We start from the raw sequence: 20,599 nt of genomic DNA, 5'->3' as shown, positions 1-20,599 counted from the left end.
TGGTTTCAGCTCCTGATTGAATGCAATGATTATTTCCATTGCTTACGGACTTGCCGACATGCCCGCGCAGCGGTGAAGCTGAACCCCTATCCGCTTGGTGCCTGCAGATACCCCAGAGAAAGCAAGAGATCTCACATATAGCCGTTTTCCTCCATAGATCCCATTAAGAGCACGAAGTTGATGCAGCGAACAACTGACGAGCGCTGAAAAAGCCCAACGAGGCATCTCAATGCACAGCCTGCCCCAGTTTGCTCTCCATAGCTGAGCAACTAGACATCCTCTTCAGCACCTTCATCCTTGACCTCCTCATCCTTGACTGTAGCGTCCTCCTCCTCAGGCTCAGTGGACTTGGCCTTCGGGGCCCTGTTCAGAAAGGTCAGTCATCGGAAGAAACCCAGAGCGACCAGAAACTTTCAGGATTAGCACCAAGGAAGAGGGTTGGTACTACGAGGGTCAAGCATAGCTTTCCTCACTGCAGCATCGCCGCTAGGTATTGCGCAAGTAACGCACTTTGAAGCCATTCACAGCGAAAGCTGACTTGGAACTGGGAGAACTCACGCCTTCACCTTCTTCGTTGGGCTCTTCTTCGCCCCGTTGTCGTCGCCAGCATCCTTCCTCTTGCGCGCGCTGCCCTTCGGCTTCGGAGTCTTTGGGCCATCTTCCTCATCAGCTTGGGCCTCAGTGTCGGCCTTCTTCTTCGAAGGGGCCCTCTTGCGCGGCGTCTTCGGTGGATTTGGTTCGCCGGCCTCATTGCCGTTGGTGGCGCCCTTTCCGGCCTCGTTATCCTTCTCAACGGAAGCCTGAAGACGTCTGAACATCTCCTGGCAGGCCTTCTTGGTGCGGCCCTCAGGAGTGGTCACCTCGTCCCACTTGATGGGCTGGTGCTTGACCACGCTGATGAGGAAGTTGAGCTGTGAAGTCAGCGAGGCATCATCCTCGAGTAGCCGGACCCAGACACACCTTTTCCGTCTCAGTCCAGGCGGATTTGGCTAAGTTCTCGGCCATTTTGAAGGTTCGTTCTGGCAGCGGTCGAGTCAGTAATTGGTTTTTTGCAAGGTTAAGTGTGACTGAATGCTCAGAAGCGCGCTAGATCCTCCGCCTCGCAGTCAGGGACGCTGCCTCAAGCGGATTGAACTCATCCAGTCGCTAGGCTAACGGTCTCTTGGAGATGCTTGAGCGTGAGCGGTCTGGATGAAGCCCTATTGCCTTGGGGCATCTGGTGGCGGGCTAGGAAAGTGATAGATCTTGAGATTATTGACCCACCACGTGTGGTAGCTGCTCTTCGCGTCCGAAAGGTAGGTTCTGAGGTTGTGATGCTCTCTGTCAGATCTTGGGAACTCGCGGTGTTGACGAGCAGACTTCTGGGAATGAAGCGAGGTTTGAGAATGAGAAGAGGACGATTGAGGAAATAAGGCGCGCAAGACGCGAGCGATTCTTTCAGCGTTTGTTCGGACTTTGTCACGAGTTCTACCTGACTTCACTTCACTTGTCTGCGACTTCACGCGTGAGAAAATCCGCAGGCTTCTTGCACGTGTCACGCATTCTGAAGAGCTGCGATGATGATCGCAAACACGCTCTATGGCGTGGTTTCCTTGTTTATGTCGCACAGTCTTCTTTTTCGTCAACAACTAGTAATACTACGCGCATCTCTTCGAAGTCTTCAACATATTTGTCGCTACCCGATTTTTAGCCAAGCAATGAGGTCGGTGACGAAGAGATCAATGCTGACTTGTATAAAGAGCGTTTCATACTCAAAGCTGCGATCTTGCATGGGTGGTACTCCAAGGCATCGAAGCAGGTGGGTGTACCAAAGCATTGAGTTGTTGGAGTATCACCTGGATTGCCGGCAGCTTTGTGCTAGCACTGCCAAAGGTAAGCAGAACACAATACTGTTTGCACCTGCCGGCCAAATGCGTATGCAACGGGTTTGCGAATGCACCTTCCGGAGCGGTCCTTCCCAGCTGGAACAACCTGGTAAGGCGTTGCGATTAGAGAACATATCTTACTCTATCACTCTCAATAGTTTTCAGAGAAAAAGCGCTTCTGATTTTGATAGCACCGCAGCCGTCCGATGCTCTCCGTTTTCATCTGCTTGGATCTGCTGAGGTACTGTTGGTGCTGGTATCTTCATGCGGTCCCAATACCGCACAGCTTTCAAGTTCCTACCAGTCACGTTACCTCTTGTCCGCAAGGAGCTTTACCACGCTGCGGAAGGCGCGATGCCGGTGACTGCAGTCTGTGCTGAAGACGTTGCAAAACGTGGGGCGGGAACCGTGGTACTAGTGACCCACGTGAGCGCTTTTCAAAAGTCCCCGCGAGAATGCAATGCTCTAGCTTCTCGGCGAGCAAGTTTTAATGGCAAAAAGAGGAAAGAGATCTTCATGCTGACATTCCGATGGATCTATTCCAGAGCAAACCCGAAGGCCATGGTGTTCCCCTCACTTCTCGGTGGGTCTTTTTCATGGCAAAGTCACGGAAATAGCGCCTTGCCCGCTTTCCGATGGGCGGTTCTCATGGTAAAGCTGGGGGGTATAGTGACTCACAAACATGTTAGTGGATGTTTTTCAAGCTAGACTCGAGAGGTAACATGTGGTGTGAGATCCTCGCCCGCGTACATAGTCTCCGTCTCCCTCGCTGCTGAATCCTCAGACAACTCTTGCTTCCAAACTTCACTCTGTAAAAGTAAACTGTAAAAAAGCACATCATCACCAAGCACAATAAACAACAATCATCATCATTATCACAATGTCCACTCTCGCTCGTGAGCTCAAGCAAGGCAATGCCATCAGTAAGTTGTTACTTGCCTCTCAGACGTGGAAGTGCTTGTGCTAACACGCTTCGCAGTCACCACCGCCCCCTCCGGTACCTTCATGGGGATGCCGAAAGAGCTCCGCTTGGACGTTTACCGCAACCTCCTCAAAACTCATTGCAAAATTCGCACGTCCAAGTTCGGATATTTCATCACCGGCCTCGACCGCCGTTCAGCCTGCACCGACGCCAGCACCTGCAAATGCGGCAGCGTTCACCACTACATCGACTTGGCCTGGGTGGAGGATGGCGCACTGGGCATATCAACCAGTATCCTCGGCGTCTCGCAACAAATATATTCGGAAGCGGTCACTATTCTCTACCGCGAAAACGTGTTCGACTCAAACGCCCTCAAGCTCATCTCCAGCGTCATCAACCCCGCCTCCTTCGACATGATCCGACACCTCACTATCAAAATCTCGAACCTCGAACAGGCAGATTTGCCATTCTCGACCCCGAAGGGCCTCAAAACATCGACCATCCTCTATGACATCTCCACCACCTCGTTCAGTGGGAGTGTCCCGGTGCGGGAAGTCAGGCACGACAACGTCGCTGCAAACATCAAGCGCATTCAGGCCGCTGTGGAGGTGAAGCCGGCTATCCGACTCTTTCAGCTGCCGGAGAAGCTCGATGGAAGCATCAAGGAACGTCTGGAGGAGGTCCTTGCGTTGGTATAGGAACTCGCTGTGGAGATGGGAATGTTTACTGTCACTACTGCGCATTACTGTCATTGCTAGGCGTTATTGGGATTGGTGGGTGTTGTTGGCTCTGCTGCGCGTTCTTGTTACTGTCTCGCTTTACTATCACTATACCCCGCTGCGGTTGTCCTTCTTGCGGTTTGGTTGTCGGCGCAATTCTTTGGGTTTCATTGGTATGAGTTGGTTGTCATTGTCATGCTTTACTGAGATTGCTACCCGCGTTCGTAAATAGTCACTAGGAAGGAACAAACGACACTCATCGTTACTCCTCAACTGCCTTTACACCTCGAGATGCATCTCTGAAGTGGCACTGACAAGCGCACCAAAACCGTAATGTCGCCAGTTGTTACCCATGAGATCCTGCCTATGTAACCGCAACCAACGCCTGAGAATTCCTCCATGTGTTCAACCCAAACCGATCCCAAGATCCATCACTCCAGTTTGTCCAAATGCTCCAACCTCGTCAACACAACCTGTTTACTCGTCTCCTCGATCTCTCCCGCAAGGAAGACTTCATCCAAGATCGCATAGACCTGTGCGCGGCTTTATCAGCCCCATAGCTCCACACCATTTTCCCTCCTAGCAGCATCTCTCTCATCCGCCTCACAGCTCCCCGCACGCACCTTGTAAAAGTTGAACACCAAGTCCAGCTCACACACGTTCCCGAAAAATGCATCCAAAACCTCGACGAAGAAGTGTATCGCCTCCAGATACGCGAGCTCGTTGTCATTTGTGTCGACGCATGCGCAGAAGAAGAGACCTGCGTACCGCCGGTAAACGATCTTGGAGGTGTTGCGGAACTCGACGAAGTTGGATTGATGCTTTTGGTCGCGGGGCGCGATTAGGCGGTGGACCTGTAATCCATAAGAGGGGCGCATGAGTCGGGGCCGGCAAGGGGAATTTGAGGGTGTAGAGGGAGAGGGCGGAGGAGGGGGGAAAGCGGAGGGAGAGGAGACGGACCTCGCCTTTCAACTTGACTTTTTCCTCATCCTGTTCGAGGCACTCATTAGCACTCTAATCTTCTCATCCAGTGCGCATGAAGAACGGGGTCTCAATGAGGACTTACGCTATACGGCGCATACCACTTCGCAAGGCGCGTCTTCCCTCTGTACGAAACCGCATCAGCCGCTAGCCCCAAGCATCTGGAGACTAGCCTCGGCGTTGTCTGGCGAATTCGAGCGCACTTACTGCCGGTTCTGTATGAGGATGAAGGAGAGCACCATTGCTGTTTACTAGGGCTCTGGTGCTCACAATGGAGGGTTGAGGTCGCGCTGTGCCAAGACCGTTGACATGCGGAGTGCGGCGGGAGTGTCTGTCGTCCGCCGTACTCCGTAGAGCACGTGAGCAGCTTTTGGTACGCATGATTCCATGAATATGTTCTATCTATGAGCATCCATCCGCATACCAATGTGAAGATTCAGCGGAACTGAACTGGGAATTGGAGTCCGTCTTTTGTTCACCTCACTCTGTCTGTCAAATGGGCAGAGCATGATCTGTTAATCAACTAGTTGAAGGCAGAACAATAGAGCTACGCCAGCGATCTGCATCCCCTTCTAGCACAGAAGCATGAGCATTTCATGAGCGGGTACCAATTCCTAGCGGCTTCTGAGTGATCTATTCGCTCGGCCTCTTTCTTGCCCTTGACTCCTCGATCTCCACGTAAGCGCACCATCAGTCTGATCTGAATTATTCCGGATCGAGTGTAGTATTCACAATGTGCCTACAAGGAATATGAGAAGCTCGTCGTTCGCCGAGCAATGGACAAGATATCAAATAGACAGTCCTTTGCGTCTTGAAGTATACAACCAGCACGAGATCATTACGCGTGTCTCAAAGTCCAGGTCTCTCGCGTAGTCGCGCCGCAAAAGCGTAAAAGTAAAAGACCCGATGGAGAAGCTCAATTCTCCATCTTGAAGAGAAGAAACAGCATTACATAGAGACTCAGACTTCCTTCTAATAGTCGTTGTCGGCTCACTATTCTATGAATCAGGTCGATGACACCCTGTCTGCAGCTCTTGAACTTCAGCAGACACTGATCATCGCCGCCGCGCGGTTGATGGGTCGTTATTGATGCCAAGTCGCTCCGCACTTGCGCTTGGTTCCGGACGTCTGCAGAGCTGTCACGAGTATCACTCAGAAACTCGGTGAAGTCGCCGGTTTAGTTAGCTGGCGAGGTTCCACAGCGCCGATGCAATTCCTATTGTGGGAGCCTTGTGGAGGCCTTGTCCGTCTTCGGCCTCTGACCGCTCCTAGCGCTCGAAGTTCTTGTCTCCGATCTCGGAGCTGTCAGAGTCGGGTCCGGTTCGGTCATCGGTAAATATGGGTTCTTGACCGGTTGTCAGCACCTTTTGTTAACAGCGTACGGACAGCCGCGGTGGGAAGGACACTGCTCTATGCGTCAGCCTTCCGTCTTGGACGTGGCGGTTCGCGTGGCGGTAGAGATCTCATGGGCAGGCTCTTATTCGTCTGTCGAATACCGTCAGTTGCACGACGTCAACCATGAGAAAGCTGTGGCCCAGCCTGTCCGTGTGTGAGCCTGAGGTTAAGCGCCCGTCAGGAGGTGACCTTGCGCTCTCACATGCTGGGCAACGTTACGCAAGTCTCCACCTTGATGGGTGAACAACCTAATTTGAAGCAAACATCGAGGACCCAGAACCTCCACTGTTCTCCAAACCCGGCAGACAGGAGACGGAGGTTTGACATGCAGGATCACGGCCTCGGAAATGCTTCTCTACCCCACAAAGGATCCATAAAGTTTGTCGTTCCAGACGGATGTCTTCCGAGTAGCCCACGCAACACCCGCAGAAGGGTGAGCTCGAGCGCTCTATGGACCTCAGCCACTTCAAAAGAAGCGCCAGCGATATCACCCGTCATGGGCTGCTTGTGTTCGTTGAGACCTTGATTCTGTTCTGTCTAGAAATCGTACGAAGATCGTCACGTTGGCAGTATCTGGATATCAGCACGCGCTGCAGAGGTAGAGATCATAGAGCAGCGCCATCGAAAGCCTCACCATCATCTTAACTCTGAGGGGCGCCTGGTGAAAATTGGAATTGCACATTCGGCTTATCTCTCCAGCCTTCCCCAGAATCACCACACCTGTAAAACGGTCCAACATGCATCCGAGACGCACGGCTGGCCCCAGCAAGAGAGTGGTTGCGAGCTCTTATCTCTGAGGTTGAAGCAGCGAATCAGCCGCACGCAAAATAGACAGCAAGCTGACTTAGCGCGAGCGATCATCTACCGTGGGTCTGCCCCATCCGGCATTCACGCGAGTGTGCTAGTTCAGTTCTAGTCAGGTCCTATCTGCCTTCCCGCGCCCAATTGGACGGCGGCAAGGCTGGCAGTCCGCGCAGGCGTCGCGTAAGGTGGTGATGAAACCAAAACTCCCAGATAAGCACGCCGCTGCAGGGCCGACCCCATCCCGTGCCAAGGGTAAATCCCAGCGTGTGTGCCTTCAGGAATAGACAGAAGTTGGAGACGCACTCGATGAGACTTCCAGATTCATGCATGCCGCGCAGGCGTCAGATAGACCTGAATCGATCTCGTTGTGCGGCTAACGAAGACAAAAATTCTCTCACGCAGATAGGCGTCCGAGTATCCCGCCGTTGGCAGCAGCGCCAGCGCTGGGGCTCGGAGCTCGCTGACGGCATGCTGGGACCCTCTCGGACCACAGAAAAACAACGGTCCAAGATCTCGAACCAACGCGCCACAACCCCACGACCTGTGGGTGATGTAGCCCGCCCTCTGTCTATCTTGCCGCCATTGGCTTGTGCGGCGAAAGATAAGCTGCGCTTCATGCTACGCCTGTGCTTGACGCTCGTTTGATCAATGGGTGAGCTCTTAAAACAACCCGTACTCCTCCGGGATTGTGGGTATCCCAACGTCGCTCTGCCCCATATTTGAACTGGCAGCTGCCCCTGCGGCCCTGTATTCCTTTCTCTCTCCAGGTTTCAAGTTTTCCCTACCAGTACCATCTCACGTGCTCCCTTTGGTGAGATCAAGCCGTCGAAATGTCAGGCTACGGTTCTCAGCCCTGGATCAATTCTGGTCCGACAGAGTTCAATGGCACGAACCCGGATCTCGGTGGTGATTCACGTAAGTTCAGATTGTTACAGTGGATTTCTGCGAAATCTCCAATCACATGCTATTTTCCATCATAGCCGAGTCCGCAGCTCGCCGTCCTCGAAGTCACTATTGTACGTTTACTAATACTCGCGGTTACCAGTCACCGAGAATCTCAACCAATGGTACCAGGCTGGAGACGCTTCATACATAATCGTGGCATCTGCCATGGTGCTGATCATGATACCGGGACTGGGCTTCCTCTACTCCGGCCTTGCGCGAAGAAAGTCGGCCCTTAGCATGATCTGGGCCTGCTTATTCTCCTCCTCCGTTGTCTGTTTCCAATGGTACTTCTGGGGTTACTCGCTGGCATTCAGTCAATACTCGACCAACGGGTTCATCGGTGACCTGAAGAAGCTTGGGCTTATGAATACTCTGGGAGCTCCGAGCCCTGGCAGCCCGTATATCCCCGATCTTCTCTACGCGTTTTACCAGGTACGCTCTACATGCTTGCGCAGAACGTTCCAGATGCTGACTTTCTCAGATGATGTTCTGCTCGGTTACCGCTGCTATCACAGTCGGTGCCGTTGCTGAGCGCGGTCGCCTGATTCCCATGATGGTCTTTATATTCTGCTGGGCCACAATCGTATATTGCCCGATCGCATACTGGGCATGGGCTGCGAACGGATGGGGCTTCAACTGGGGTGTCATGGACTACGCCGGAGGCGGGCCTGTCGAAATCGGCTCTGGTCTGTCAGCTTTGGCATACTCCATGGTTCTCGGCCGGCGCCAAGAGAAGATGATGCTTAACTTCCGCCCCCATAACGTCTCGCTCATCACACTCGGCACGGTTTTGCTCTGGTTTGGATGGCTTGGCTTCAACGGCGGATCCTCCTTCGGCGCCAACCTTCGTGCCGTGATGGCCTGCTGGAACACGAACATTACTGCCTCATTCGCCGCCATCACTTGGGTTCTGCTCGATTGGAGGCTCGCGAGGAAATGGTCTATGGTCGGCTGGTGTTCAGGAACCATCTCCGGCCTGGTCGCAGCCACTCCTGCCTCCGGTTATCTTCCTCCGTGGGCTAGCGTTGTCCTTGGCATCACAACCGGCGTCGTATGCAATTATGCAACTAAGAGTAAGTCTGTTTCGTACGTGACCCGAGAGATCTCGCTAATCAATTGCAGTCAAATTCTGGGTCAAGATCGACGACTCTATGGACGTGTTCGCTGAGCACGGTGTCGCTGGCATCGTTGGTCTAATTTTCAACGGAATCTTCGGCGCGGACTACATCATCGGTCTCGACGGCTTTAACAACGGCATCTCGGGAGGTTGGATCCAACACAACTGGAAGCAGATGTACATCCAAATCGCCTACATCGTCGCCTGCTCCGCCTGGGCATTCTGCATCAGCGCGCTCCTCGCTTACGGCATCAACTTCATCCCCGGCCTCAAGCTACGCGCATCCGAGGAGGCAGAGCTGCTCGGTATGGACGACGACCAGCTGGGCGAGTTCGCTTACGACTACGTTGAAGTTCGCCGCGACTACCTCGCCTGGACGCCCGCGAAGGCCGACATAGCAAGGACTGAGCAGCAGATCCCTCAGGGTGACCGCCACGGCATTCCGCAACACAGCCAGATGCTAGAGGGCAGGGAGCCGAGTGAGAGCAGTGGCGAGCAGCACACCGGCATCGCTGGCGACCGCCACGCTGTTGCGTACGAGAAGGCGGAGCGTGAGGCAGGTGCTCAGCACGGTTAAAAAATCTTCCCATACATGTTTTTACACGATATTGTTTTCTGGCATAAAGCTGCGGCCGGGCGGAGTTGAGATACCATTTGATGTACGCAGTACTGTCCTTTCTGGTAGAGGCAGAGACGTTAGTTACGGAACCGCTTCGCGGGCTTGGATAGACCTTGGGAGAGGATCTGGGCTGGATCTGCCTGCTTCTAAGCGCATTATCATATTTGCAACTGTACAGTATCAAAGTAATACAGACACCTTGAGGCACCATCTACACCGTTCGCTCTTCAATTTTCATAACATATGTATGGGGACGTGATACCTCTCTCAAGCACGTTGTTCGAAACTTACAAGGACCTCCCCAGGTTCCCCGGATCCACATCCGCCTTCCGATGCATCGCAGACAATGCAAGGCCCTCATGGGCGGACAAGCTGGGGGCACGCATCCTCTTGCAGCTTGTACATACAATATTGGACAAGGATTGTGCAGCTGATTCATGTATGCCGGTAGCCTAGTGGTATTGTCTCCTTCAGCTGCCAGCTTGTTGTTCACCTATCATCAATCCCTCGTAGCGAAAGCCTTGCTTATGACTACCCGGTCAGTGGAAGTGTAGAAGATGGGGGCGAAATATGAAACCATGTAGGAATTGGGGGCCATCACGTGTGCCTTCTCCCACTTCCACAAGGCGAGCTCCTGGTAGCAAGCAAGCTCCGTGCTGCTCTTTTGATCCCTTGTAGAACAATTTCTTGACTTATCAGCTTGTTGCAGGGTTTTCTTACTTTGGGTTATCCTACTTTCTGACCATCAAAGCTTGGCTCGTATCTGCTGAATTCAGCAGAGCCTTATCCGAGAGCCGAGTTGTCCCTCATCCATACTGTCACAACAAACTACAATCAGGCGTTGAGGCTCAAGACCGGATCTACGTCGTCACTTGTGCGGGAGAATCGTGCGCATCGCCCGAGTCCTTTGTCGAGAATGTGATGTTTTGGGCAACAACAGAAAACCGTGACTTTCCGAGCCTTTAGTGAACAATTGAATGCAGATTATTATTAGCAACAGCAATGCATCTTAAGCTTGTCCCAATGGGTCCTGCTACTGCTAGTCTATAGTGCCGGTGTCTTGAATGCTGCCCAGAAATGCGGCACAGCGCTTAAGCGAGAGCAACTCTTCGGACAATCCCCAATTGCGCACGACGAATGCCTATGACGGGAATCAGATAAAGTACATGCCACCGCTGTCTAACACCGTGAAGTTACCCGCAGAGGAAGTGACAAAAAACATTGGAACCGCGGAGTCCATCAAGACGCCCTGCCATGCTTCAAGCATACAGAAACTGTACAGAGCCCTGTATCGGATATCTTGGGATATATTCATGTACAACGTCCTCTGAGTCAGCAAGCGCCTCTCCTCAACAAGATACATCAACTAATTCATGGGACTCGACGCAGAAAATTCAGCACAGCGCCGGATATAAATCCATAAGGCCACAATAGGCGTGCCCGCAGTAATGGAGAAGACTGAAACGCCCTCGTAACCTTCCTAGTATTCTGGCCACCGTTGAGCAAAGACTTCTGGTAGGAAATGCGCTGTATCGCTTCGGTTCATGATGGAACGAGCGTTGCAAAACGGATGGAGCGCGTGCTGTGGCAGCGAAAAGCCGGGTATCACTAAGAAATGAAGGAAGGGACGGATGAGAAAGTGTCGACTGAGCAACTCGAATGTCGAGACTGAAGTCGAACCTGCAGGACGCCTTCAGACTTCCCCGACCGGCCATGTGCAGAGTTATGGCGAAGAAGCGGACCGAATCCTTGTGTCGTCGTTGGCAGGACGGGTGTCAAGCTCCTGTTGTTTGCTGCTGCGAGGATGGTCGTCATCGAACCATCTGTTGATGGGACCGAGAAACACTTTCCAGATGTTGCAGCCGTCAAAAGGTTCGGTGTCAATAATGTCCCTGGAGCAAAGAGACTGATTAGCGGACCACAGGTGGCAGTTGTGGATCGCGGATACACCCACATCTTAAGGCCCAATTCGCGATCTAAATGGTCGAGGTGATCCAAACGTGTTTTGCCCTCCTCGTCATTGCCAAACCTGACGAATTGAAGCCCAACCTGGGAACCTTGGAGACCGAATCTTTTCAACATCCCCACCAGGCTGTTGATAGTGTTGTCCAGACTGCAGTTCGGCTGCCACACTCCATCCGTAAGAACACAAAGACTTAATGGTCTGACGGACGACCCCGACATCCTTCTCCAAGATATCTTTGAGGAGTAACGGTCATCAAGTTTATTTTGATAATTGCCAATGATAGAACCTATGCTTGCATTCATGTCCGACTTCATTGAGCTGGGGCCATTCGGCCTCATGCTTTCCACGGCTTTCACAAGCTCCGTTGTAGTCTTACATTTTTTGTTCTTGCTGGGTTCGCCGGGCATCGAAAAGTACAAATCTAGCTTGTCAGGGTCCGCTATTTTGGCTATGTAAGCCAGAACTTCAAGCAGAGACAACACATTACTCCAGTGTTGTCTCATCGAGGAAGAATTATCGATCAGGAAGGCCTGCGTACTGCTTAACAGTAAATTCAGTATGTGTAGGAAGGGTTACATACATGGTCTCGGCCTTTTATTATATTCCACCAATACGTGGAGGGTAACTGCTTAGCATCCTTGGATTTGCTCTTCTTGGATTGCTTCCATTTTTGCGCATCGTCAAGGGATAACTTCGGTATTTGATCTTCAGGACCGGCTTCGCGAAATGAACCGGGAATAGCTGAGAACGGACGCTCAAGCGTGTCAACAGGAGATTGTGTCGTCGTTGGAGAGGTGACCGGACCTTCGGCTACTAGCACTCGGCCCTCCTTTGTACGGCATTGGCCGGAACGTACGTCTTCGGCATCGGCTTCCTCCAAACACCCAAACCTGGCCGGATGGAGTCCGCTAATGTCGTCAAGGTCAGATGGAGACTCACACATTTGGTCATCCTTATCTTCAGCCCACGTTTTACCACCTCGAGGACGCGAGGCCTGCCCAGAAATTAGAAGTGTGCTTTTCATCTCCTGAGAGCTACGCAACCTGGGCCGCCAGGTATCACTGCCGCGCAGCACGTTAGGCGGCACGCAATTCGGATCACAGGTTTGTGCTCGGTCTTCTCTAGTTGTCGGCGCTGGCTGATAAGCGGGACCCGCTGGAGGCAGTGTTCTCCGGACTTCTTTCATGTGCAGAGGCGTCAGCTGAGAACGCCGCCGATCAATTGGAGACTCGGGCAGTGTCGAAGGTGGTACGGCAACGACTACTTGAGATGTGCCGGATCGGTTAGTCGTTCCGCGTCCTCTTGCATCTTCAAGGATCAACCTCGTCTTGTTGTAAGATTGAAACGCATCAGGACGCGATTGAACGTCAACCAGCATCTCTCTGATCATGGACTTCCAGACAGCTTGAGTAATATGATCCGAGAGGCGAATATGGGTCTCCAGGGATTCGTGCGTCTGCTTGACAGCGTTGAGTACTCTTTCGCCGTTGTGAAAGCAGTCGCTGTCTTCAAAGCTGGACCTCAGCCCAGTCTCGGCTTTGCGCCGCTGGCGGTATTCTTGCAGTCCATGACGGCCATGGACTATCCAAACTGCTGCCTCGCTTAAGACACATGCGAAGGACCAGATATCAGCTTTCTGCTGGATCCGGAGCGGAGTCCTGGCGCTGAAAGCGTCCGCTCTCCAGCACTCAGGAGGGCCTATGATGGAGTTATAGGGTTGAATTTGTAGCCCAGTTGACGGCAACTTACCGTAGGTACGGGTCCCGCAAGTGTCCTTATCCAGGGCATCCCCTTCTGAAGGTACATGCTTGCGAAAGTGGCTGAGTCCGAGGTCAGCCAGTTTGAAGTCGTACATGTATGGTGAGTTTTGCCCATTGCTCATGACGAGAATGTTGGCGGGTTTGATGTCCTGGTGCCACCTTCGCCACATTAGAACATTACCAAATAAAGATAACATTGGATATGCACATACCCTTGGAAAATCTTCGGACTGACAGAGTCACCTTGCTCGACATTGTGTATGCATCTTATAGCCCTCGTAATGTCAAGAAGCTTGGACCAGAAACTTTCAATTTCCTCTCCCTTTGATGGCGGCGAGATATTTGGATTTTGGAAGTATTGCTCCAAGTTGCCCACATCAGCGTATTCTAAGAGCACATTGAAGGTATCGTTCTGGGTAAAGCTCCCATAGAAACCGATTATGGTAGGCTCAGGCCTCCCGCCAGAGTTGAGCTTACTGAAGCCGTAAACCTCACTATCATAATACCTCTTGGCGTCTCTGGTACGGTACGTTTTGAGGACGAACGTGTTTGCGACCTGATGATTCAAGTTCTAGATCGGGTTAGACACTTGTCTGCAAACTTTTGCGATATCGGAGACGTACACGCTGTACCAGATCCTCACTGTACGGCCTCAACCGATTGTATGCTGGATGTATCTGTATCTTATGGATCACGGCGCTACCACCTTCTGTTATCTTCTCTTTGTGTATGATGGGAAGGATAAGCTTTTCTACGAAGCGTAATTTGGGGGTGCTGTTCTCGAAGGTTGCAGGACAGAACATCCATTGCTTTTCCTCGAAAGACTTCCAGAAGTCCAGTCCTTCGGTGGCGATTGGGAACTGGGGCGGCTTTTCGCGAAAGGGGAGCAGCTTGTCGCTCAGGCTGTCCTCGATGAAGTTCTCGATAAACGTTGCCCTGCCGATGCTCAACAATGTACAGAAGACCCTAGGAAAGTCCTTCTGAACGATTTCCGGGTAGAAATCATGCTCTCTGTTGCGGAACAAGGCGTCTAGGAGCTTCAACAATCGCTTAGTGTCTTGCACTCGCTCTGTGATCCTGTCAATCGGTACGAATTGAGGTTTCGCTTCAGGGTCAGATCCAAGGGCACCTTCGCAGGCAGCACTTCTCAGGAATCCCAAAAACTCCTGGATCGTGCTCTCGTGGTCGGGTTGCGACTCGGACATTAGTAGAGGACGGTCCGTTGTCAAGCGCAAAACAAGACAAGACAGGAACAGGCATCGAGTAAAGTGAGTATATGAAATAAATGCGCACGCACATTGCTTCGCCCTGCGAAGAGCGGCGGGACTTCCAAGGTTAGCATGCGTTGGGTAACCTTGAGGCTGATATGGGACTCCTGCCTGCTAGCAGGGCGGCATCAACGCATGAATCATATCAGGACACGAGCTTGAAGGCGTCCACAGAACCCCACATGGCCCCGCAACAGCCCTCGCGCTAAGTGCGGCACCTTGTCACCGGTCAGTCGGCGCTAGGTAAGGCTTAAACGTAACCAAGATTGACTTCGCGATACCTTGATTGCTTGTAACCGGCTACCTGCGGCGAAGCACCTGGGATCAGGGTCAGGGTTACTCCAGATTGAAACCCGATCTTGGATGGCTCGTCGGGCGGGTAAATGGCCTCATCGCGAGAATTTCGCCGCGAAACTCACGTTTTATCGACCACGCCTCGCTTTGCTCTCAACACACCCCCTTATCAACAAAGTGATAGATTACTTAAAATAGTGCACTAAGGAAGAGGATAGATTAGTGCTTTATAAATAGCCTTTATACACTATCTACAGCCTTTAAAAGCTGATTGTGCACGTGATAGTTGATAAAAGCATGATTTTCGCGGTGAGGCCATTTTCCCGCCTGACGAGGGTGGACAGCTGATCGCACGGTTGTTGCCACAGATATCAAGAGCTTGAGACATCCGTTAACTACTCTGGCACCATTTACGGGCAGGGTTGCTTCACAGCCTACCTGCCGCCGCGGCCGCATATCCCTCGAAACAGATGTCGTGAACGTCATAGAAAGATTCTCTTCTGAGCCGGCACGGTCGTAAGTCCATCAGTGGCGATCTATAAGCATGATGTTGAAGCTCTCGAGCGATACAACGCAGTGAGTTAGTGATGAAAGGTAAACCTTCAAAAGCTATAGACTGTAAAGCCGCCCTCCCTTCGTCATCGTGCCAACCTCAATCCTTAGTGCGGCTCACGAGCTCACCGTCCGTGATCTTTGCTCAAATTAACACTGTATTTGCACTTTAGCCCCGCCTAGGCTTGTGTCGTTCGGTAGCAAGCCAGATTGCCTGTGTCGCGCCCTTACCATGCTCTCCAATCATGGATCTGTCACTCTGTTGCTGTTGCTTTACAGTAGATGCTCTTTTTACGTCTCTACACGAGCGAGCTGAGAACCTGAACGATACAAGCACTGCTCGACCCGTACGTCGTACGCCCTCTTGCAGTTGCGTACGATGCGCGTTCTGTGTTAGACTTGCGTGTAATTTCGGACAGTGTTGTACACCTTGTTAGCTCCTCCACGCGCCTCCTTTCGATTCACCCACCAATATACTCCGTACCACCCGAGGAAAGTGACAATCATTAGCGGTAATGTGATAGCCAGGTAGAGTCGTAGAGCACCTGGTTGGAAAACCTTTACCGGTGGTCCCGTACTCTCTGTCTGATACCTAACGATGTCGGTGCTCATGAGCGTCTAAGGCTTGAGTTAAACATCCATCCATCTATCAGATCGGAATTTTCAACACCTACCGATATATATGTTCCCGGCAAGAAGAAAAGAGTGACGAGGGTGATGATCTTCATTGAGACAGTTTCCTGCTTCGTTCTTTTTGCAATTTCATGCATATCGCCTGTCATGTTCTCCATCTTCTTAGCAGAACGCTGAGCCTCCTCAGCAAGTGACTTGCTTGCTTCCATATTACGGTACTGCAATATACCGTAAAGCTTAAACAAGTCAGCCTGCCGTTCAAGATCTTTAATTGAAACTGAGGAACTCGGACATACCAGGTTCTTCCTATCGGCGAGTAATCGTAGTAGCGTCCTTACTCTAGAATGCTGGGTCCTAAGATCATTTTCCACGCTCATCACACGCTGCTCAAACCGGGAAATGTCCATCTTGCAATCACGATGGAACTCTGCTGGACAATCCTCTGAACCTGTCACCGATAGATAATGCTTTTTGAGTTCCCCCAAAACTTTTAGATTGACTTCCAGCACCAGCGAAGTCTCATTGGCTTTATCTTCGAGAAATTGGATTCGCTGCAAGTCGCTGAATGAAAAGTCAGCCTGCACCGTGGGTGCGCCTGGCTGCTTTTCACCACGATCTGTATGGTCCCAGGGGCTCGTCGATGATATCGAAGCAGGGGAGATAGCCTTGTCAGTTATTCTTTTCATAAATGAATACATCCAAGGCTCCTGTCGAACTCGCGACTCCGATGCATATGTCGTTCGAGGAGTTACGAACGGTGTCGGCAGTGGTGTCGGCAGAGGTGTCATCTCAGGCGCTGCTTCTTCCCTCTTCTCTACTTTTGCTGATAGCGTGCGTCGAGTTGTATGTTGAAGCTCCTTTTCAAGGAAACTAACATACCACCGCCAATGCTCCCCAGCCCAATCGCAAACTATCAGATGGGTTGCAAGTGTCGACGCGAAAGCCCGAGCATTTGTTGTGAACGTATTCATGGCTGAGGACCCATCTGGTCCTGTCTCATCCCTAATGCGTTTCTTCATCAACTGATCGCCCTTTATGAAAATCCATGTCGTCCGGCCGGTTGCCACATCCAACGAATGATAGAGGGCAGTTTGACGGACGGACCAAGGCCAACCCTCTTGCCCTGTAGACGGTTCCACTGATCGTAAGCTGTAACACAAACGGATATCTCGACCTGAGCGTCCAAGATCTGACAGAAGAAGGCCTCTTTCCATCTCCATCAAACGCGTCTCGTGCCAGAAGGCACTGAAGTGGAAATCCTGTGCGTACTCTTGTCTTCCAAACGTGAAGAGAAAGTCCAGGAATGACGGCATCACCTGATAGTACGTGAGTATAACCATGAGCATTCCACGTGTGATCTTCAATCGCTCTCGTGAATGCGGTGCACTGATGAAGCTGTACGTGGCCGTCAGAATAAAGTTGTCAACACTGGACGGGCTATCACGTACATGAATCTACATCGCGAATCCATAAAACCGGGTACACACGCAAAGCGCAACTGCTTCTTCAATTCATCTATATTCCGCATGCAAGCTAGCCGGAAGGCTAAGTAAGGTAAGTGTGATGCCTCGATCAATATTAAAGCTGGAACAAGCGTATTAACGTACTCTGCGCCTGTTCATCGAAATCTAGGAAGTCCACGGCAGCTCTGGCTTCATTACTGAAGAGACGTTCGTTCTCACTGTCTAACCGCTCGGCGCACGCCCTGAGCTTGTGGACATAGGCGTTGGGATGAATTAGATTTCGAGGGTATTCTCCTGCAGAATCGCAAGAGCTGATGAATTGGTCCATTGTAGTACGGTGACACTCTGGGTGCTTCTCTAGAACATTTGCAAGAACATGCATTCTCAAGACAAATATGTTGCTGAGAAGAACACACAATCAGCCAACGCGAGACCTGCTCTCCTTGCTGCCCAAAGGGTTGGCGACAACGCCCTACCTTGTTCTCCAGTCCAAGTGACGAACGTGTCTAAGCCTCTGTCGCCAATCGCGTCTGAGCCCCAGCCGAGGTTGCCACGCACATCTTCTCGGTGAACACAACTTGGTTGAAAGCGTCTTGTTGGTCCACCGGACACAATCCGTGGAACCATAGGTTTGCCCCGGGTGCCTCGGTGGCGCAGCTTAACATTAGAGCTGAGCCTGGGTGATGCCTCAACCCGCACCGTCCGCCCATGCATGTGTGCCTCGACGGCCTAGTGTACGGAGGTGGCTACCAAAAGTTGCAGGACACGCTAAGGCAGCCACAGCGGGAGCTATCGGACGCTAGCTTCTTCAAGTAAGCCGGGTACAGGGGCTGGGTTGCTAGTCAAGAGCTCTAGCATCAATTCATAGTCTTAGCCTTCGGTCAGCCTGTTCACCACTTTTATATATGGAATGCATTCGGTAGACAGCTTAAATTTATCCTTGTACCAAAGGGAGGTCTTAATATTAACGCTGCTTAGATCTAAGCCAGAGCTTGCATCCCTGCTCACCGCTAGCCTCAAGTGGGACAGATGCGTGATAGTGCTGCTGTGGCTGCCTTAGCGTGTTCAGCGACTTTTGGTAGCCACCTCCGTACAAGTACATTTGTCTCCAAGTCACATACATCGACTCAGTAACTCTCTACGTGAACGAGATGTTGCACTCCACCAACCTCCTCAGAATGAAACCGCTGCAACCCCTATTCATGTGGCTCTCGGCCCTTCGTCCGCGCGGATCACAAAGAGCGCCCTCCGTGCCTGTAGCGAGGCGCGAAGCACGAGGCGCGAGGCAAGGAGGAAGCTTCTATTCGTCCTCCCAGCGCAAATCTAGGACACTGTCTCTCTCATTCTGTCCTCGTCAGAACTTTTCAGTCACTGCGGCTGCGTCATGGCCTGGTGGGTCGCCTTACTTGTGTCAGAGATCTTGGAACATAGAAACGGTAATTGTCATTCGAAAGCTGTACGTGACCGTCAGCTATATGCCGCTGGGCGACTTGCTCTAGAAACAAACCTCAATGTAGAAATCTCCCTCGTATTCTCCAAACAAGTTCGTCAAGTATGTTTTTAAATCGGCCCTTCTAAGGCGGTACGACGGAACTGTATCCCAGACCCATACCATGATATTCACAGGGTTGGGCAGGCTCATTGAATGCGTACTTCCTGGGATTATAGGATTTGAGGGACCAGTGGCTTGAGCACGACGGAAGCGCACAGGGTGATGCAATCAGCAGGTATGATTATTTGTTTGTAAGACCTGCACAAGGCTCACTTAATAGGCTTCTGAACTGCCGCGCATAAAAGCTCGCATCAGCAGAGCCTCCAAACCCTCCCATGATAGCTCCCACGCTGGATCCCGCGATGATGTCGACCATGCAGTAGACAGCCTTCTTTGGCTGCCAGGTGACAAGCCGAGCGGGGCACGCTGCGGGAGACCACTCTGAGCACCAGAGCAACCGCCAATCGTTCAGTCTCTGCCATGGGCATCCCTTCGGTAGCCAGCCAAAGGGGTGCGTCTACACACCTCGGGGCGACAGAATAGCCGAGCGGCTATTTAGCGGGCAGGTAACCATCCCCACGGATACTCTGCATATTCAGAGTACCGAACCGTTGGCCGACAAGCTTCCGCCGAAGATATCCCAGGCCTACAACCTGAGTTCCGCTTTTCGCCAGCAACAGGGAGATGTCACGTTGAGCACGTCCCGAGTACATAGACTTGAAACGTGCTGTCGCCTTTCTGCGGAAATCGTCGGCGCTCGTCGATGCCTGCATCAGGCAATGGTTCGCTTGCTCAGCATCCGTAGAGCACGGCAATGAGGCAATCACCACGTGTGACGTGAGGCTCCGCCGAACCGCTTTATCTGTGTTTGCCCTTCCGGAATCTGACGCTATCGACGTTCTCATCCTTCTCCGAGATGAGCCTCGGCAACCTGGTGTTCTTCGTGGAGTCTGCCTCAATTACCCAGGACTCAACCACCTCTTGCACTTCCACTTTTGCCTTCTCCAGTTGCTTGCTCTCTTTCACACGTCCGAGGTATCCGACATAGATCGCCACCTCTGCCATGGCCACGATACCGCTTCCAGTCATGCTCAGTCCCAGTCGCTGCGGCGTACTCCAGTGCCGGGCGGCTATCCAGATAGCCACACTGCAAGCGATGATAGAGACGAGCACGTTGATGATGAGGGCGACCTGACGATTGACATCCGCGTAGGTAACCTCGTCCGCTTCCTGTTTCGCGATATCGGACGGAGTATTGAAGAGGTGAGCATGGGGCGAGGCGGGAAAGCGCTGGGTAAATGCTTCAGGTACTGGAGGCGGGTTGAGCATGCGTTCGTAAGCGCGAGCTTCCTCCTCGGCGTGTAGGCGGGCCATCAATGCTTTATATTCTGAGGACTGGGCAGGCTTAGGAGCAGGCGGTGGAATGTAGATTCTCGAGCCCTGGAGGAGGTCGTTAAGCCGATATGGCATGTCTTGGTCTTCTAATTCGTCTTCTTGAAGATTGCTCCGGGCCTTGAGCAGCTTCGATATGTCGATGAGTTGCCCATGTGATATTGGATTACCGACCTCTGGTGCGGCGAGTGACGGTTCTGAGCCGAGCTGTAGCTTCTCGAGCTCTCCAGGTGCTACGTCTTGACATCCTTTCACAGCTGCCACCACGATACGCGTCATGGTGAGGAGGACCATGGCTGCGGTTGTATAGAAAAGGACATTTGTACAGAGGCTTTAATTGTACCAGATACTTGGACGCCTTACGCGGGCGGTGGTTGTTCCGAGATGCCGTCCAAGCGTCATCCAACGGGGA

At 52.1% G+C, this 20,599-nt stretch overlaps 6 protein-coding genes across 6 annotated transcripts; 2 read left to right on the top strand and 4 right to left on the bottom strand.

Moving 5' to 3' along the window:
• Nucleotides 1-269: 269 nt before the first annotated feature.
• On the bottom strand, nt 270-1,005 carry W97_04704 (uncharacterized protein; the record flags this gene model as incomplete). Its single annotated transcript, XM_007782593.1, has 3 exons — nt 270-363; nt 559-911; nt 961-1,005. 3 exons carry the CDS (start codon nt 1,003-1,005, stop codon nt 270-272), a joined length of 492 nt encoding a protein of 163 aa, XP_007780783.1.
• A 1,740-nt stretch (nt 1,006-2,745) lies between these two features.
• On the top strand, nt 2,746-3,485 carry W97_04703 (uncharacterized protein; the record flags this gene model as incomplete). The annotated part of the gene is made up of 2 exons (XM_007782592.1): nt 2,746-2,788; nt 2,845-3,485. The coding sequence occupies 2 exons, from the start codon at nt 2,746-2,748 to the stop codon at nt 3,483-3,485; spliced, it is 684 nt and encodes a 227-aa protein (XP_007780782.1).
• Nucleotides 3,486-3,937: 452 nt separating this feature from the next.
• Nucleotides 3,938-4,729, bottom strand: W97_04702 (AP-2 complex subunit sigma; the record flags this gene model as incomplete). Its single annotated transcript, XM_007782591.1, has 5 exons — nt 3,938-4,039; nt 4,130-4,360; nt 4,467-4,496; nt 4,573-4,612; nt 4,695-4,729. 5 exons carry the CDS (start codon nt 4,727-4,729, stop codon nt 3,938-3,940), a joined length of 438 nt encoding a protein of 145 aa, XP_007780781.1.
• Nucleotides 4,730-7,516: 2,787 nt separating this feature from the next.
• On the top strand, nt 7,517-9,325 carry W97_04701 (uncharacterized protein; the record flags this gene model as incomplete). The annotated part of the gene is made up of 4 exons (XM_007782590.1): nt 7,517-7,601; nt 7,732-8,063; nt 8,113-8,704; nt 8,754-9,325. The coding sequence occupies 4 exons, from the start codon at nt 7,517-7,519 to the stop codon at nt 9,323-9,325; spliced, it is 1,581 nt and encodes a 526-aa protein (XP_007780780.1).
• A 1,765-nt stretch (nt 9,326-11,090) lies between these two features.
• Nucleotides 11,091-14,298, bottom strand: W97_04700 (serine/threonine protein kinase; the record flags this gene model as incomplete). Its single annotated transcript, XM_007782589.1, has 6 exons — nt 11,091-11,259; nt 11,322-11,863; nt 11,914-13,031; nt 13,083-13,252; nt 13,306-13,664; nt 13,717-14,298. The coding sequence occupies 6 exons, from the start codon at nt 14,296-14,298 to the stop codon at nt 11,091-11,093; spliced, it is 2,940 nt and encodes a 979-aa protein (XP_007780779.1).
• Nucleotides 14,299-19,653: 5,355 nt separating this feature from the next.
• W97_04699 (uncharacterized protein) lies at nt 19,654-20,481 on the bottom strand (the record flags this gene model as incomplete). Its single annotated transcript, XM_007782588.1, has 1 exon — nt 19,654-20,481. One exon carries the CDS (start codon nt 20,479-20,481, stop codon nt 19,654-19,656), a length of 828 nt encoding a protein of 275 aa, XP_007780778.1.
• Nucleotides 20,482-20,599: the final 118 nt, after the last annotated feature.

This window comes from Coniosporium apollinis, assembly GCF_000281105.1.
Source record: "Coniosporium apollinis CBS 100218 chromosome Unknown supercont1.21, whole genome shotgun sequence".
NCBI lineage: Eukaryota > Fungi > Ascomycota > Dothideomycetes > Coniosporium > Coniosporium apollinis.
Note: the sequence above shows the minus strand (reverse complement) of the source record. Positions and strands in the feature narration are given on the sequence as shown.